We start from the raw sequence: 19,309 nt of genomic DNA on the forward strand, positions 1-19,309 counted from the left end.
GAAAATATAATATAATATACAAATTAATGGACAAATTCAAATAAAAGTGAAATACAATTACATAAATATTACATAAACATCCAATTTTCAAAATTATTATTTTGCTCCCATAAATGCTCTAGTAACGCATTACGACGTTCAAAATGAGCATTTTTGTCCTCAATTTTCAAAACTAAATTTTTCATCTTATCATTTTAATTTTGTGTATTCTATATAGTGAAAATTAATAATAAAATCAAATATATTATTGACGAAAATTAGAAAAAATTAAAATACTATTAATTCGAGACTAAAGTAGCATATATTAAATAATATATTTTTTAATATATTCTATTACATTTAAAAAGTTATGAATATTAGATATTTAATTAATGACATTATATGTAAAATAATATGTTAATTAGAAAATAATAGAAATAATAATAAAATATTAAAAAAGTGAATTAGAGAGTATGAACAGTAGTTCTCCAAATTTGGAGAACTAACTATTCACCTCTCTAAATTTGTAGAATAGAGAATGGTTGGAGATTCATTCTCTATTTTACTCTCCAAATATAGAGAATTGAGAGTAAAATAGAGGTGGATTGGAAATGGTCTAAGGCTATTTTGGCAAACTAACACTAAACTAGTTAAAATTCATAATCTTCAAATAAAAAACAAAAATTATTCAATAAAACATATTAATATACTCGGTTGCAAAATACAACTAAATTTTATGAAATAAATTATAGAATCAGTTTAAAAAACATAACCACAAACACGCTAACATTTTAAAGTATGTTTCAGTATTCGATATTTTCAAATGAATTTATCATTATTGAGTAAATTTTGTTCAAATTTACAATTCGGTTTTTGTGTTATTGATTCTTTTTGTTTAATTGTGGTATTTAGGAATATAACTTTTCAACTGGATTTACTGTTAGCAATAAAAAGCTGTTGGATTTTGAAGGAGAAATCAATTAAATAAGGTGAGAAGAAAAACAAATAAAAAAAATTAGTCTGCGCTGTAACGTTTAATTTTTGTATTTCTTTTTTATTAATATTTTGGCATTACTGTTAGTTTTTTTAAAAATAAATTCAGTTGTGATTTCTAATCAAATTTGTTATTATTGTTTTTTTATGTTATTTGTTGTATGGAACAAGAGTGTTGGCTTGTCAAGAGTGCACACATTCAAAAGTCGAAGCTAGCAAAGATGAGGGTTCTTATATGGATATGCATGTATGCTAAGAGAGACAAAATTAAGAAGGAAGTTTAAGAGAGACAGAGTCCAAAGAAGAAATAGGAAAGTGATTGTACATTTTCGAAAACTTGAGACATCTATATATTCATATTTCAGCTACTCTCTTTGTACAATAATAGTTGTCCACTATTGACTTGACACACCCCTTAAGAAACTATAAATAAAAGGTAATTTTACTATATCACCCTTTGAATATAATAAAGGAAAATGACTATAATTAATGGTAAGGATAAATTAGAAACCAAGTGTAAAATTATCCATGAATTTCATAAAGTGAACAAGTATTATTGAACATCTATTTTTAGTATAATGGACAAGTATTGTTGGACGGAGGGAGTATAAGATAAATTCCGAAATCCAACAAACTCTTTTCTTGTAAACTAAAAACAAAAATCCAGCAGTGAAGAAAATGAGAAAAAGAAATATATTTTTGTTCCATTCGTTCTCTTAAGTTATATTTGTAATAAAATCTTGTTTTGCCTTAAAACTTATTCCTGTCAATTCCTCACTTTCTTTCAGTGTAGTCAGTCATGGAAACTGTTAAAATTAGACTTCCCTTTCAAGATGTCATAGAACTCCACTGGCTTCTTCCTATACTCTCCAGAGATTTCCTGAAAGCACAAGTCAAATCTCCTGTCAATACTTGTTTGAACATTTTAGCTGGGAACGGGTGGTGGTAGGGGGGGAGGAGAATACCTCTATTGCAGCAGCTAAACGCAAGATTGAAGCTTCACACCACGGACGACCAATAAGTTGCAAGCCTATTGGAAGTCCTTGCTTATCATGACCAATCTAAGCATGAAAAGAAAAGAAAAGTATAACAATAATAAATTTTAAACACATGATGTTGATTGATATTTGACATCCACGAGTTTTAGAATAATTTTGAATCCTATGGTGGTAGCCATCAATCAAAGAGACGTCTTAGTTTTAAAGGGAACAGAGATTGTGCAAATACAAATGGAGAAAGTTGTGAAGAGAGAGAGCGTTCAGTCATTCATTTTTACTGCTGTGTGTCAATATTAATTGGAAAGAAGGTGAGCAGGTCCTTGAAATGCTTAGAATAGGAGCATTGTTTGTATATTATCAACATGCAGGTTCTTATCCTTCTATTCCATATCCTTTTATGCGATTTACTCTCAGATAACTGCCTAAGAGGAAAAAGATGAATATCACTTACAGGGACAGAAATTGCCGGAAGTCCAAGAACATTTGCTGTCATAGCAAATTGCATTAGGCTTGCTGAAAAGAATAGCAAATGATGAAATAAGTAGTCTAAATAGAGTTTATCATCATGAAGTGCTCATCATAACAACAAAAAGAACTGTTGTAGAATTGATAATATTTTGAGATACAACGCTTCGGGACTTTAATTATCAAAGTACAATCTGTCTTCAATGCATGCAAAAATCAAATTTCTGAATCTACCAACCAGTCAAACATCAAATATTTTATTCATAAGATATCTCGTGAAATAGCATAGCATTCTCATACTTAATATATCCAAGGACTACTAATGACTACTACAAAGTAATAAAATGATGTTTTTTTATTTGTAAATGATAATTTAAAAAAAAAATAGAAATAGATGTTAACCTACCTACAACTTGCAAATTTGTCTCTCCAACTGCAAGAGCACTTTCTGGAATTTCTGGGGCTGTCATTCTGGAAAAAAAAAGTAAAAATAGAAATTTATGGATTTAAGTGTCTGTGGGTCCACAAACAGATTGAAATAAATGACAACATACAAAAACCATTGGTCCATCTACTTCAGTTGGAAAAAAAAGGGAGATGTAATTTACTTGGGAAAAAATTAAAATTCTGTGATATGGTAGAAAAGCCTTAGTATACGTCATTCTATATGAACATATACATTTCCATTTGATGTGTAAACTTCGTGAGTGAGGTATTCAATGGAAATCCTCTGTGGATCATAACATCAGACAAATGTGACTTCAATCGTCAAGCTAAATTATGGGGTATAACTTCAAAGACATGAGAAATATCCTAATCCTTAATACTCTTATTGAGTCATTCACTGATTAACCATTATCCACGTGAAGTAAAAAGAAACATATAGTTCCTATTTTGCACCAATCATCTAAAACTTTGACTTCCATTGAAGTACAATCTTATGTCAAATATCGCAAGAGGACTTCAGAAAATTCTACTCTCTTTTACATAACTATTTCTGAAACCAACTTCCTGAAACTTCCATCAACTAAAAGATAAGGAAAATAGTTAACAGAAATTAGTTTACCCAGTGGTAGGTGTTACAATGACATCTACTTTCTTGAAAATCTCCATGTGGTAGTACATTATCCTTCGCCTGCAATAAGAGACACAGGAAAGCTGAAATAAATTGAATAGACTTCATCATATTTCTAAATGCAATTCCATAGCAAGACTGAAATCTTTTAACATTTAGATAAAACATAGTAGTACATTTGGCACTTGACATTTTTCCAAAACATAGACAAAAAGAACCATTAAATGGCACTTCAGAGATGCAAAGTAACTATGGAGTAAAGAAACCATGAAATTAATGACAAGAACATGGATTCTGACATGCTCTTCTATTGGAGTTTAAATTTGTTTCCGTGCACAAGCTATGAGCATATCTTTCCTCCAATTGAAAATTTAATATCAGGTAACTTTCTAAGATTTTACACATAATGAGCTTATAGTGAAGTAAGTAAACCTAAAATCGCTGATGTGGTTAAAGCTAGGAATGCCTACTAAATGTCGAACCAAATGTTAAAATGCTAATGATCCACAATACACTTGCAGCAGCTTTCACATCCCTAATTTGATACTTTAACAAACAATAGTTGAACAAATTGTTTCGACATGTATGAAAGTATTCACTAACTAATTCTTTACCTAAGACACTGGGCAGATATATAGTCAGATGCTGCAAATGATCTGAAAAGTGCCAGATTTGTGCGAGTATCATTAGTCAATCTAACTCCCTTCCTACATAAAATGAAAGAAATTCTATATTAGTCCAAACAACAACAAGCAGTCGTACAAATAGCATGATGGAAAATAAATATACCCAGCCTCGCAATCAGGATTCAGTAAGCACAGTGATTCAGATCCAAAAGTAACAGTATGGGCTGTGCGCAGCTCACGAAGCTCCGGTATGACAATCTCTGTTGTCTTGATTGCAAAGAGTTAAGCAAGAAAAATAAAATAAACAAAATTAAATCCAGAAAGGTGAACCTGAACTTTAAACATAAAGTCTTCTGAAATAGACAATAATCTTGATGTAAAAAGAATGAGTCTGTCAGAATTGATCACATACGTAATAAAGAGTACTATGGACTTACTTTGCACCCATACAGACGAAATAGTTGGTTTAGGACATCTTCACACTTATCAGATATGTCGGTCGAGCTAACATCGTTAAACCACTGTGAAACATGTCTCATATCAGCCAAAGCTCAACCAAGAAGGTTAAAATCACCAACAACCTTAAGAGAACAGAAGTGCAACACCTTTGTATACTTTCCCAAGGTAAGTGATCCCAAGATATTTGAACTCTCACTGGAAGATAAATCTGGTAAACAAGGGATGGACTGCAAAATGAAAAATCAAACAATAATAATGTGAGTAGAAAACAGCATGCTTAATGCAGAGTACAACTTTTTAATCCAATGAAAATAACTCATTTGGCATTGAACCGACTTCAACAGTCTCCGGTACAAGTATAGGATCAACTTAATCCTATGCTTAAGATTGGTCTTGTTTAGATATATCAAATCCATTTGGGGGACCTAAAACAACAAGGTTAAAATGGATAGGGAAATGTCACAATTATTTTCAGCAATTTAACTAATATAGTCTTCTATAATCTTACATGATATTAGTAGAGTGAATACTGCAGAATGTATAAAAACAGGAACAATGGGACATTCAGCGGAAGAAACATCCCCCAAACTGAACCAGGATCAGAACAGATCTCTGAAGAAAAATACCCCAAACTGAGTTATTATGGTAACCAACATACTTCAGTATCACAGATGGTCAAACTCGACATTGAAAAATGATCTGATACTCTATTTACTAATATTAACTAAAGTATTTACACGAATGAAGGGAAAAAAAAGGTTAAAACTGAACCCTCAAGCAGGAAAATATCTTGAAATTTTGCAAAAGTACACTTTGTGAGTGATTACAGGATTCAGCCGAATTCGATCAGCTGGAGAGGATCCCGAGATTGCTGCATACCTGAAAAGTTGTAGGAAATAGCCATAATCAACACATATCAACCATAAGAGTGGTTATCACCATGATCAAGATAGCTGGGACCAAACTTAACAAAAAGATCCCCAAACATACAACCTATTTTTTACAAAAATATATACAACCTAATTGATCTATCTTTACAAGGTCTGCGTACTCCCCAGCCTCCCCGGACCCCATTTGTGGGACTGTACTGCGAATGTTGCTCTTGTTGTATCTTCTTCACCATTGTTTTAGCTATAAAGGTAAATGAAATTGATGCAGAGTGCAAACAGTGCAACACCAAAATAATTCTAGGTGCATATCTAATCAAGTCAAAGAGGTAAATAAAAAAAAATCCATGGTTTGACTGTACACAGTAAGGTGATATCAGAGATTTTCATGACCAGAATTGACTATTTGTTTGTAAGGAAATTGGCAGTTAAACCCAATTACTAACACAAGTATGGCATCCTCAACTGTAGCTGTGATGGGTCCAATAATTGTGACAGTTCCTGCTTCCCACAGTGACCTGAGAAAAGAACAGAGATGGACAAAATTATACACATATCTACCCTTGCAACATGCAATCACAATCATTGAAAATGTTTATAAAATATGGCTGATAGAGTTAACTAACCTAAATATTATCACGTACTTCTGATCAAATTTCAAATATGGGCAACTTTTTTCGATTTCCAAATTCTGCAAGTGTATGGGAGTTCATTCTAATATCATTGACAATGGCCAAAATGAAACATATCACAACATAAAATGAACTTAATATTATTATTTTTTAGCATCTAGCTTCTTGGACATGACTAGATGAAACATCACTCTCCATGTTCATGCATACAAAAAAAAGTCATCTGACCAAAATTTGTAAGAACACATTAGCTTGCTTCTGTGCGCACTCAAACAGCATTCACAGGACATGAAGTTCATTGGCATTTTCTTGTTTTTGGATTCTGTAATGAAAGAACAGAAAACCAAAAACCTTTCTTTTTTTCACCAATACCTTAATCCTGAATTATTTATGAATCTGCAAGATGCAAGTAGTGCATGTATTCGGTGTCTCCTTTGCTGTCGTATCACGGTATGGATTATGTAAGTAGTGTGTGTGTAGAAAGTGTATAGGGCTCTTCTTTGATTACATTTCTAAGCGATGTGCAGAATAGAGTTGTAAACTACTGCAGTAAAGGCATCACTTCTCAACAAAGCTACCTTATTTCTCATACCATGAAGTGCCTGGGAAATAATGCTTTTGAGTTTAACTATGGCCTAGAAAAAATATACTTGATGTCATGCCTTACACAGAGTTTTAGGTTTATAATGATTGTTTTACTTATCCACAAGCGAAATGAAAAATGCCCTCCACAGATATTGAAGAATACATGTTAACGTAGAGACTTTAAGAATCCAGAAAATAGGGATAACTAAAGAAAAGAACAATTTTTAGGCTGGAGTACGAGGGAGGCAAGTTGTATGAGGCAGAAGATCATAGCTTTGACAGCAGACAGAAAGTTTTCCTGAAGGGAACAATATAATTCATAAGCAATAAGGTATAGATGCACATTGACCTGCCATTCATGAACTTACCCTGTCAGGTCAGTCCGTCCAAATGTTGTTTTCAAGCCCACAACCCCGCAAAGAGAAGCAGGAATTCGTACTGAACCTGGACTTCAAATGAATGAATCTTGAAAATCTATAACCATTTTAAAACAAATTACTAATTCACTACGCCCAATATGTCATACAACCTCCACCATCTGTTCCCAATGCTGCTGAGCACAATCCAGAAGCAACAATTGCAGCTGAACCTGAGGAAGAACCACCTGTGTACCTTTTTGGATTATGCGGATTTCCAGGTGTACTGCCATAGGAAAATGCTCATTACTGCTGTGAAAGGTAAAATATACACTCAACCTAAAGTTACCCAAGAAACAACAGTTCCCAGATACACTTCAAAAAATTATATTCCGAGAACAAGGGAAAGATATCTAAAGCGGTCTGTATGAGTGGCTTATCAAATATTACTCAAGCAAGACTCTCAGTCACTCAACCAAAGGAAAAAGACTACAAAGATGTAATAACTGGACTGGACAACATTTTTTATTAGACATATTCAAATATGTAACTTAAGTAAAGAATCATCATTCAAAAGAGATGTAGGGAAACAAAAGTATTACTATTCTGCAGTTAAATGAGTCAAAATGTGGCAATGATCACATAACAGCCAAAAAAACACCACCCGACAACCTCTCTTGATCAAGAAGAATGAACTAGGAATAAACCACTCTGGTGAACCTTATGCTTTGTTGGCAAAGGTTGAGCCATAAATGACTGCTACAGAACATCCAATACTCAGTCACGGAAAGATCAAAATTGAAACAGAAAGGAAGATAGAGAAATAAAAAAAAGTGTTCTTTTGAGGGACGTCTTTAGCATACTCCTGTTAAATGTGAAAGACTGAAATCCTTCAACATTCACAAAGCCAATATTTAGCATATATCTTTAAAAAAAAATAGTCATGTTTGCTATTTGTGTTGGAAATCATTTTTTCAACAATTTGTAGGTTCAAGGAAACAAGATTACCCGTAATTTGGATAACCTACAAGGAAACAAGTTTACCCATAATTTGGATTATTTCCTGTTGTGCCCATACCAAACTCATGCATATTTGTCTTTCCTACTAAAATTGCACCACTGTTTCGTAATCTTGACACAGAAACCCCATCTGCCTTTACCTGGCGAACCTCATGAAACCATTTAGAACCACCTGCACTTTTTTATGGGGAAAGATGTTCAGCTAAAAATGGCAGAGATATTTACAGAGGAAATATGAAGTTAAACAAATACCCTTTGAAGGATGAGGATAGCAATCAATGTCATCCTTGACTGCAATGAAAATCCCATCCAAGATTGACAATGGGTTTCCTCCATGACCACATCATTAAAGAAAAAAAAAGATGAAAGGGAATACGGTTTAGTAACAAAATCAGCAGACTTGGCACAGTAATTTGAGATAAGCTTTATTTGCAGGAAGCGAATATCATTTATTTGATGCCGTGTGCTGTAAACTTAGAGAGAAAAAAAGACAAATTGTGAATTGCATATGTAGGTTCTTACAAGATCCAACTTTATGCACATCAACAAATAAAAATACCTTCCTCAAATCTTTGAGTGGAAGCTGCCGCTTGCCTTCTCACTTCCTCGGGGTCAAATGAGATTAATAGTGGTGCTGATTGCTGCTTACTATTAAATACCTCCATAGCTGAGATAAAGTGTTCTGCAACCTTTAGCATGACAGAGGTTTATTAGTCTTGAATATGACCGAAATAAAACAATGAATGAAAAGTCACTTGCCATAGATGGGGTCGTAAGCTTAGATCTGTAAGCATATCCATAATCACGAATTTTCCAATAGCGGAATTGGAATGGTTCTCCTGAATCAGAACTCCATCTGCAAGTAGGATCATAATGTGGAAGACACTTCAATGCTAAAGCAACCCGTTCTTCAGGTTTTCCATCTTCTTCTAAGCAAACAACACCAGGCTCTGGCTCTTATACATATACATACTAAACAAGTCAGTACCATTAGAAAAAGCACCTTAATTCCTGAATTCTAACTTCAACAAAATCATGGAAATATTATTCTTCTTTCCAGTTATATGTCCGAAAATCAGCTGAGTATTATTTTATCACCAACTAATAGGGGGGAAAAGAGATAACAAGGAGTACAATAAGATGGTTAAGCAGCACCACCTCAGTGGAATGACATATTTAAAAGGAATAAGTATTTTCCTACTCCATAATGAAAAATCGAACTATACATACATATACAACACAATAACAATTATGACTCAATCCCAAGCAAGTCGGAATCAGTTATGTCGCTCTAATTTAATCCCGTCCCAATCTAATATTAGAAACTAGTTTCACTAGAAAACATTAGACCGACTTAAAGCAAATGTACAAACATGATTAAAACTTAATCCCAACTAACTGGTATCACTTAAACACACAAAATATCAATAAAATAGTGAAAGATAATAAGCAAGAGCTTAATAGAGAACCTTGAAGAGGAAACTGGGGAATGAACATGGGAACCTCTGGTATCACGGTATTCTTCAGAATCTGACAATAAAAACACAACCGTTCTTTAATTTCTTGATCTCCTTTTTATGCATCAAGATACAAAAAATTGCAAGTAAATAAACCTCAGTAATCCCATTCTTCTCCTTCAGATGACTAGCAATTAAAGAACCAATTACAGGTGCCTCCATTACTTTAACAAACAACTTGAACCAAAACCCCGTCAAATGTGGAGCTGCAAAATCAATTAAAAAAAAAAAAACTCAGGGCGAAAAAATGATACTACCAATGTCATCATAGTGAAAAAGATGAAACACAAAACCTTCAATTTTTTCTGGCATATATTTGACTGCAGTAAGGTCTACTTCATTCGCCGGCAACATTATTTGCTTTTTCCCCATTTTTCAGTCACAATTTTTGAACTGGACAAAAACACAGCAGATACAATCAAACGAATAAAACTGACTAGATAGATAGATAAATTATGATACACATACTTGACAGAGTCTTGAAAGTCTCAAACTCTGAGGCAAATAGCAATGAAGATGCATTGAGTAGTCAACATCAATTTCTTTAATTTCCATTGTGACAGCGACATTGAGTTGAAATTCAGTTCTCCATAGTCTGGACCTTGAAAAGGTCTCAACCGACATAGTAGTAGTACATTGTGTTTGGCTGAGCCTTAGGCGTTTGGTACGATTTTGGGCTTCGAATACTCAATTCGTAAGCCCCAAGAAATCGCAATATGACTCACCGCCACCTTATTATAGTGTTAGAAGTAGCGTTACTAATCCGCAGTTACCTAAATTTAGAAGTAGCGTTAGTTTTCAGCAGTTGCTTAATTTTCAACGGTTTATTTTTGCGCGTTAATTAAAAGTAGCGTTAGTAATCCGCAGTTACCCAATTTTCAACGGTTGATTTTTGCTTTATATTTTTTATTATCGTCATATTTTCGTGTAGATTTTGCTTGGCATAACTTTTGTTTTTAGGAGAAGGGTTATTGGCAAAAAAAAAAATTTATCCGGTAAAGATAAAAATAAAATTTGTATGTATTTTATTTTCTTTGTTTCTTAATAATAAATATATTTTAAATATATTATTGAATTTCAAGTATTAGGACTCATTTTGTCTCAAATTAATTATGATAAAGTACTTTTTTAGATATTTTAAATTTATGTTTTAGAAAAAATGATTCACGTGTTCACAAAAACTCATTATATAAATAAATTAACCATTTAATATATGTGTTCTTATTTTAATCATACACAACAAGATTAATAATATTTTATTATTTGTTCAAATGATTAATTAAAATATATTATAACTTGAAATTATAGTGATTCCGACAGTAAAGTAGTAAGTCTAATTATAATTCAAATTGTGACAACTTATCCATGTATACTAATCGGATCACCATGGAAGACGCAAACATTAGCTTATTTCTGTCTAACAACTTGTTTGACATTGTTGTTGGGAGGTCAGAAGTGTTTTTTTAAGAAAAAAAAAAATTGAAAAATTAAGAGCATGTTTGATATTACTGCTAAAAACAACTTATTTTAAGAAACACTTTTTTAAAATGGCTTTTTAGAAAAGTGATTTTGAAAAAAAAAACAATTTTTGTTTGGCTAATTCATTTGAAAAATGTTTTTCATAAGCAAATTGTGTTTAGCTAATGTTTTCCAAAAAGTGTTTTTAAGAGTCAAATTACAAAAAAGGACAACTATTAATGTACTTCTAATATTATAATTATTTTATAGAGAGAAACTACTTTAAATATCTAAATTAATTAACTTTTTAATATTTTTCAAATTAAAATTTACATCATTAAATTTTCAATCAATATTATACCTTTTTTGGGTGGCTGAAATATCTAATTGTTATTTTTTTTCTTCTTTTCTAATCTTGAAAAAATATTGATGTTACCTTTAATCTAATTCTACAAAATAATACGTAAAATATATAAAATAATAACATATAAACGTAAAATAAATTATAATATTTATATATAAAATAAAAAATAAAATTCTTAAATGAAATTTAACCAAACTAATGAAATATACTAATTTATTAATAACAAATATATTGGTAATATGTAATTATGTATATATGAAAAATGATATTTTAGTCTTGAGAAAAATATTTTTTTGTTTTGTTTTTGTTTCTGCTTTTTTAAAAAAGGAGAAATTTTTAGCTTCTTCTCAACCGCAAACTAGTTGCTTTTGCTTCCATTTTAAAACACTTTTACTGATTTGTCAAACACTTAATTTTTTCAATAAAATTATTTTTTTTCCAACAATGTCAAACAGGCTCTATGTGTTTGACAAAATCTTAAAAACCGCTTTTAAATGGAAGTGGAAGCAGTTTTTTTGCTATTGGGTAGAATCGTAGAAGCTAAAAAAATTTAGTTTTTAACAAAAGCAGAAACAAAAAATTATTATTTTGAAGACTAAAATATCACTTACATATATACATATTTATCAACATATCCCTTATTAATTAATTAACATATCTCATAAGTTTGGTTAATTTTCATTCAATAATTTTATTTTTTATTTTTATATAATAAAAATTAATTTTGTTTATGTTTTTATATTATTATTTATATTTTATATTGTAGATATAATTTTACGTATTATTTTACAGAATTAAAAATAAAAGTAACAATAATATTTTTGCAAGATTAAAAAAAAGAGAGAGAAAAAGTAACAATTAAAGATTTAGACCATCCGAAAAAAGTAATAAACAACAGTTTTTTTTTATTTTCTTAATTTATGTATTATTTTATTTTAGATTGAATTTTTTAAAACTTCAGAGTATTATAACAAGAAACAAAAGGATAATAGCTAAGACTGAATTCAAGAGAATAGGTAACAAATAACAAAACGAATCTTCTTTTTAATATTTTTCAACAATTTTTATCTATGCATAATATTGAATGAAAATTTGAATATGTACATTTAATTAATTAAATTAAAAATGTAATTTAAAGTTTTTGTATTAGATGTTTAAAATGGTTTCTCTCTATAAAATTATCATAATATTAAAAGTACATAGATACTTACCCTTTTTCGTAATTTGACTCTCAAAAGCGTTTTAAAAAAAAATAGCCAAACACAAATTGCTTATCAAAAGCACTTTTCAAATTAGTCTGTCAAACACAAATTATTATTTTTTTAAGGAAAAAAGCATTCTTCTAAAAAGCTATTTTTAAAAAAACACTTTTAAAATAAGTAATTTTTAGCATTAATACCAAACAGACTCTAAAGTTTTGACTAATGCATAGAAAATGACAAGTTATATATATATGAGACACAAAATAAATAAAAATAGAAGTTATTTTTTTTATAAAAAAATAAGGCCAAACATATACACAACCGCTTTAACTTGCCTTCATTTTTTTCATTTTGGCACTTCAACTCAGGGTTGTTCTATTTTAACCCTTGAACTCATTTTTTTATGTACCATTTAACACAAATACTAATTTTTATGATTTTTTTATTTTTATTTATTTTTTTCAATTGCAGTTCTTATTTTAAAAAAATTAAGGGTGGCATTAATTTTCATTTTAAAAAATTAGAGAACGAACACAATTTTTTGAAATAATAATATTATTTTTTGTGATCTTCTCTGTATTTTTGCATGAATATAAATCGACGATAGTTCTTTAATTTTCTTTCTTAAACATTCAACGAACACAATTTTTTGAAATAATAATATCATTTTTTGTGATCTTCTCTGTATTTTTGCATGAATATAAATCGACGAAAGTTCTTTAATTTTCTTTCTTAAACATTCAATTAAATTAAATAACATTACATATTTGTTTATTTTTCTTATCGTTTAGGCTATCTAAATTTAATACAAATACTCGCTTTTAATTTTTAATATGACTCAATATGAATTTTAAAAAATGCAATTTTAATACGAGTGAAAAAAGAGACTCTTCTTCGTTGCTAATAACACTACTAAAAAATGTTACAACTCGACTGACTTTTCAGGATATAAATGATTTTTTAAGAAAGAAAACCAACACAATTTCGTCAGTTATTTTTCACACAAAAAATATAGAAAAAATCTTTAAAATAAATTATTATTTTTTAAAAAAGAATTAATGTTTGTTCGCTAATTTTTAATTTTTTTTTTTACTAAAATCAACTAACGCATGTCGTTTTTTGAAAATAAGAAACTACAATTGAATAACATATATAAAAATAAATAAAATCATAAATATACTATTTCATATTAAAATGATACATAATGCAGTGTCAAAATGAACAATGAGGACAAGTTAAAGGGGTTGTGTGTATGTGTTTGGCCTTTTAATAAATAAGGGGAAACCCATCGGTGGCCCCCTTAAGTTGACGCTAATTTTCACTTAGACACCTCAACTCAACTTTGTTCATTTTAGACACCTTACGTCATATCCCGCTAAGTCATTTTGACAGTTTTTGCTGATATGTCATAGAGAATGTAATACACTCATTCCCAGCGCGTGAAAGGCATATTTAATCGTTATTTATTATTTTTTTTCATCTTCTTCCTCATTCTTCAGCCATCATCTCCCAAAACTTAAACTCCTTTTATGGAGAAATAAATATGATAATGCTACGGACAAAAAAAATGAATTTGAACCCATGGACTTATAATATAATGATATAATAAAAATTAAAAGAAGACAATGCGAAGACCCCTGCTATTGTAAAGAAGAAGAAAAATGGAAAGTCATGAATTCATGAATAATCTCAAATTAGATTTGAGTAGTGGTATTTGTGGGTTTGTTATTCTATTCGAGGAGATGATGTGGGTGGGGAAGGTGTTGGGGTTAGGGTGGGTAGAGGTGGGTGGGGGAAGAGTGGAAAAAACGCAGGGGTCGGGGTGGGTGGGGTTTTTTTTTTTATGTTTAAAATCTTTTGGGCAAAAATTACACGTGTCATTCACTCATTGGTTACCTTTTTTGCACTAAAAATCATTATTTGAGAATTATTTTATATATATATGTCACGTGTCTTTATTTAATTCGTCATTTTGACACGTCATCGATAAGTGTATTATAAACACTTTATATATTTGACAGATAATTAAAAAAGTGTCAAAATGTCACAATGGACCATGACATGAGGTGTCTAAAATGAACAAAACTTAGTTAAGGTGTCTAAGTGAAAAGTTTGTGCCAACTTTAAGAGGCTACCGATGGATCAACCAATAAATAAACATGGGAGAACATGAAGGCTGATAATGACGAGAGAGGGGATCGATCAAATGCGTTAATGAGGGGAATTATAAATGTTGTACTTGGAGATGTATATTATCGTCGAAAATAGTCTACATTCATAACTATATAATTAATTTTTATGTCTCAATGTATATAATATTTATTTAATAATAATTTATTATAAAACTTAATTTTTAATATTTTATACAATGAAAAATCATCATTATTCATCGCATAAATTAAAACCAAAAGTACTAGTAATAAACTTCGATCATCAACTTGGCCGCTATTTTAATTGATTCCTTCCCTTTTTCCTTTGTTTGCATTTCTTATTTGTTTTTCCAATACGAGTTGCCAGCAAGAAAACCCATGTGTACGTATTGGTTTATTACAACTACTAGCTACAGTATTAGAGCCCGTTTGAATTGACTTTAAAAAAATAGTTTTTAAGTCAAAAATAAAAAATTAAACTGAAATGATTTTTAAGTCAAAAAATAAAAAGTAGGAGGGATCTACTTTTGGTTTCTGACTTATTTTAAGTCATTTTTTACCTTGTCAAACACTTCCTAACTTATTTTAAGTCATTTTTTTTACTTATTTTAAGTTATTTTTTATACTTGTCAAACACTTCCTAAGTCAAAAACTAACTTAAAAGTAGGTTTGACCAATTTTTAAATCAATCCAAACACCCTCTTATTCTAGTCAACTCAAATACCTCTAAATAAAATTTTAAAAAAAATCTTACATTGTTTGTTTTAAAAAATGTATATAAAATGGGTTATTCAAGGTTTAAATTTTTAAAATTGTAAAGGTTTCTATTAAGGACAGTAAAATTGATCATTTAGTCCACCAGTCTATTGAATAGTTATTTTAATATACTTATTCAAATTAATATTATTAAATTAAGAGAATTTTATTATATTTTTATCTTTTTATTCTTAATGTTAAAAAAAAAAAAATAATAATAATAAAATTTAGAACTGCAATTATTTTTAAAATTAGTTTTATTTTTGGTAACATGGGTGGTCAAATGTGTTGTTTGACTTTGAAGGATAGTAATAAAGTTGCAAATGTCGGAAGGAAACTATCTGGTAATTATTGTTAAAACATACTTACCTTTACGTCTGTCATACAAAATAAACAAATATTAAAAAGAAAAACAATGTACTCCATTTGTTCTTGTTTTAATTTATGTAACACTTTTTAATTTTGAAATTCAAATGAGTTTTTTGTTTATCGTAAGCTTTTTATCTATTTATAAATATTTTTAATTGTCAATTATTATGACATTTAGTACATTTATGCAGAAGCGAAGCCATGATTAGGAGTTTGAGATTCTAAATTAATTTTATTTAGGGGTTCACAAGTTAATATACATATATTTATTTAATTTTCTAACATAAATATAGAATCTACGAAAAAGCTAGTGGATTCATCTGAACCCCCACCTAACTTCGCCTCTGCATTTATGTAGTTATCAAATATAAAAATTATTCCAAAAAATTAATATCAAAATTCACAATCAAAATTAATTTTTGAATTTTAAAATTCAAACTATCACATATAAATTAAAACGAAAGAAATAAGTAGCAATATATAACACTCTTCTCTAAGTTATTAAAGAAAAATAAAGTGGAACCAAATGATGCTGTTTAGTATCATGATATATAGATATTATATTCACGCTGGTTCTTGTGCTTGATGCATCTTTTTTTAACTAGTACTATACCATATCTTACGTCGAATATTGCTGTCTTAAAGCTGTTCATTTTAATATATAATAATTGATTAATGTTTATATTCACTTCTTATCTTATAAGTATATACTATTCTTTTATACTATTCTTTTATCATAATAGATCGTAACAATTTTTAAACACTTCTCCTTGGTTTTGCACATGCCAATGATGCTAGCTTCTTTTAATTTCTCAACAACATATATATTTTAAAAATAATCGACAAGTAGTTGATTTATTAATTCGCACATATTTTTTTTTATTCGGAATAAGATGTAATCCTTCTAGTTCTTTCTGAATTGAGTCCAACTATAAGTTTTGGAAAAGGAACGTATTTAGAAATACGAAGTCAAGGTAATACATTGTTATAAACAACTAATTAAGTTTTATGTTTATCACATTGTGTGAGAGATAATGAAAGGGACCACAAATTAAAACACTTGATTAATTAATCCTACAACTCTACAAAAAATAGCTAATTTTATTGCATTAATTGTAGGGGGTGCAAAAAAGTGGTTGTATTTATGCAAATGTTAATTACTTTTTTTTTAAAAAAAATGATCAAGAGAACGATTATTGGATTTATCAATTCAATTGCAATAACATAGAATTGGCCGACAAAACAAATCAAAATCAGAGGAATTGAAGAAAATTAAATCTTTGGCTCATGAGGCCAAATTTGTCAAAAGCAACCCCACTAATTTCCACCAAGTCCCAATTCCATGGACAAATAAAGACCTCCAAATAGTTTATGCGTTGACCTAAGTTTTTTTCAATGTAAAAAAAAAACCTAGAGATTCATGATTTATTAATGTTTCTGATATCTTGTTTACAGATTATGATGTGGATATTTGGTAAGATCGTATAAGAGTTAAGGAAGTTTTGATAGTTTTTGCAAATTGTGAAGTTTTCATGTTTTATTAAAAAAATATATATCTTAAAAAATTCAAATTACATATCGAAATAAAAATTAAAAATTATGTGTAAATAGTTGTGGCAGTTAGGTTAACCCAATAGTTTCAACGTGCAATATAGATATATAAGTAAAAATTCATTAAAGTTATAATATATATTAGGTTTGAATACATCGTTTCAAATATGAATTCAACAATAAAAATCTTAAATGGTAAAATTCAACAAACAAGAAGTGAAATTAATTTGCATTTGACAAAGGTGAGTTGGACGTCGCATTTTGGTTTGACCATAGGTCTTTCCCTCTTTATTTCCTCATTCATTTTATTCATTCATGTGTTCACCAATCACCATCCAAAATTCTATTCACATTTTAGTAATATATTTAAGATTATAAGATAAAATAACATTCTAATTTAGGACACTATACATATTTTTAAATTAAGATTACATGATTAAAATTTTTTCTATAATATTTAAAATTATATGTCAAATTAAAATTAGATAAATAAATTAAAAAGGAAAAGTATTAAGAAACAGAGATATATGTTCAAGTCTAAATTCCAAAGTCAACCAAATGAAAAAAATTTCTTCCACTAATAAAGATAGAAGTCTATGCCTGTGACATAAAAGCAGTGAACAAAATTGCAATATTAATTGAATATAAGGAAAATGATCCGATATACTCTCAATTTTATTATTTAGAGTTGATATAACTTTTATTATAAAAATGACTCACATATATCACTATCAGTATAAAATTAATTGAGGGGTACATAAAACCCTTTTTTCTTCGCCTTCAACCCCCACCCCAACCAAAAAATAAAAAAACTAGAGTGAGTAAAAAAATTATAACATATTTATATTTTAACATAACGAACAAAAAACATTACTGTAATGCATGTTAAGATGTAAGAACATTGAGATTTGATCTCGTAAGGATAACATTTGTCAAAAGCAACCCCACTAATTTCCACCAAGTCCCAAATCCAAGGACAAAAAAAGACCACCAAATAGTTGAGTCCAAAATCAAAACGATAACTTTTTTCTTCAAAAAGATATAAATGGTATATCAAAAAAAAAAAAAATTAAACCAAAAGGGCAAAATTGCTCCTGAGGGAGCGATGTCTTTCGAACAAAGATTAAAATTGCTGCTGAAGTAGCAGTTTTGTCAAAAAAATAATAATTGAAATTGCTGCATGGGCAGCGTTTTTTCTCAATTTTTCTTTTTTGAAAAACTGAAATCGCTGCTTGGGCAGCGATTTTCCTCAATTTGTTTTCTTTTTAATTGTGCCTGTAGTATTGTTGGCAAAGTTTGCTGTTCTCATGGATCAACTAGGTGGCAAAATACAATGAGATTCATTATAAAGGAGGGTAAAATCATGTAAAATTTATTTCAACTTTTCTTTTATAAATCAATAAGCAACAATTAATTTTATTTTTTTTGAGGGAAATCGCTGTCAGCGATTATAGTTTTTCAAAAACAAAATAAAAAGTTTGAGGAGATTTCAGTTTTTCCAAAAAAAAAAAAAGTTTGAGGAAAAACGCTGCATGGGCAGCGATTTCAGTCTTTTAAAAAAAATGCGCAAACAATGTTAATTTTGTTCGAAAGACATCGCTCTCTCAAGAGCGATTTTACCCTTTTGATTTAATTTTTTTTTGATATACCGTTTATGTTTGTTTGAGGGAAAAAGTTACCGTTTTGACTTCGGCTCCCAAATGGTTTATGCGTTCACCTAGGTTTTTTTTAGAAGGTAAAAAAGAAAAGCAGATATTGAATATAGGAAAAAGGGATTGGTATATGTTTTAACTTAATTATAATTTAGAGCAGATATATTTCTGATTATAAAAAATAAATGACTCACATGTATCTTTATTTTTACAAA

The 19,309-nt window shown here is 29.5% G+C and overlaps 1 protein-coding gene across 1 annotated transcript; it reads right to left on the reverse strand.

The window, feature by feature from the left end:
* Positions 1 to 1,664: 1,664 nt before the first annotated feature.
* On the reverse strand, positions 1,665 to 10,198 carry LOC125878319 (fatty acid amide hydrolase-like). Its single transcript, XM_049559549.1, has 21 exons — positions 10,061 to 10,198; positions 9,886 to 9,985; positions 9,689 to 9,798; positions 9,545 to 9,605; positions 8,835 to 9,031; positions 8,635 to 8,764; positions 8,328 to 8,405; positions 8,100 to 8,247; positions 7,229 to 7,341; positions 7,068 to 7,143; positions 5,929 to 6,000; positions 5,423 to 5,474; positions 4,742 to 4,822; positions 4,574 to 4,657; positions 4,300 to 4,403; positions 4,125 to 4,217; positions 3,502 to 3,570; positions 2,842 to 2,906; positions 2,422 to 2,483; positions 1,938 to 2,033; positions 1,665 to 1,852 (listed from the first exon to the last, which is right to left on the reverse strand). The coding sequence occupies exons 2-21, from the start codon at positions 9,962 to 9,964 to the stop codon at positions 1,766 to 1,768; spliced, it is 1,857 nt and encodes a 618-aa protein (XP_049415506.1). The 5' UTR covers positions 9,965 to 9,985; positions 10,061 to 10,198; the 3' UTR covers positions 1,665 to 1,765.
* Positions 10,199 to 19,309: the final 9,111 nt, after the last annotated feature.

The sequence above is a fragment of the Solanum stenotomum genome, chromosome 1 (assembly GCF_019186545.1).
Source record: "Solanum stenotomum isolate F172 chromosome 1, ASM1918654v1, whole genome shotgun sequence".
NCBI lineage: Eukaryota > Viridiplantae > Streptophyta > Magnoliopsida > Solanales > Solanaceae > Solanum > Solanum stenotomum.

Coding starts and splice junctions, on each gene's coding strand:
- LOC125878319 (XM_049559549.1), bottom strand. CDS start 9,964: ATGGGGAAAAAGCAAATAATGTTGCCGGCGAATGAAGTAGACCTTACT. Junction 6,001..7,067: donor GGACGGACTGACCTGACAGG/GTAAGTTCATGA, acceptor TTCTTTTCTCAG/GTCACTGTGGGAAGCAGGAA. Junction 4,404..4,573: donor TTCGTCTGTATGGGTGCAAA/GTAAGTCCATAG, acceptor TTTGCAATCAAG/ACAACAGAGATTGTCATACC.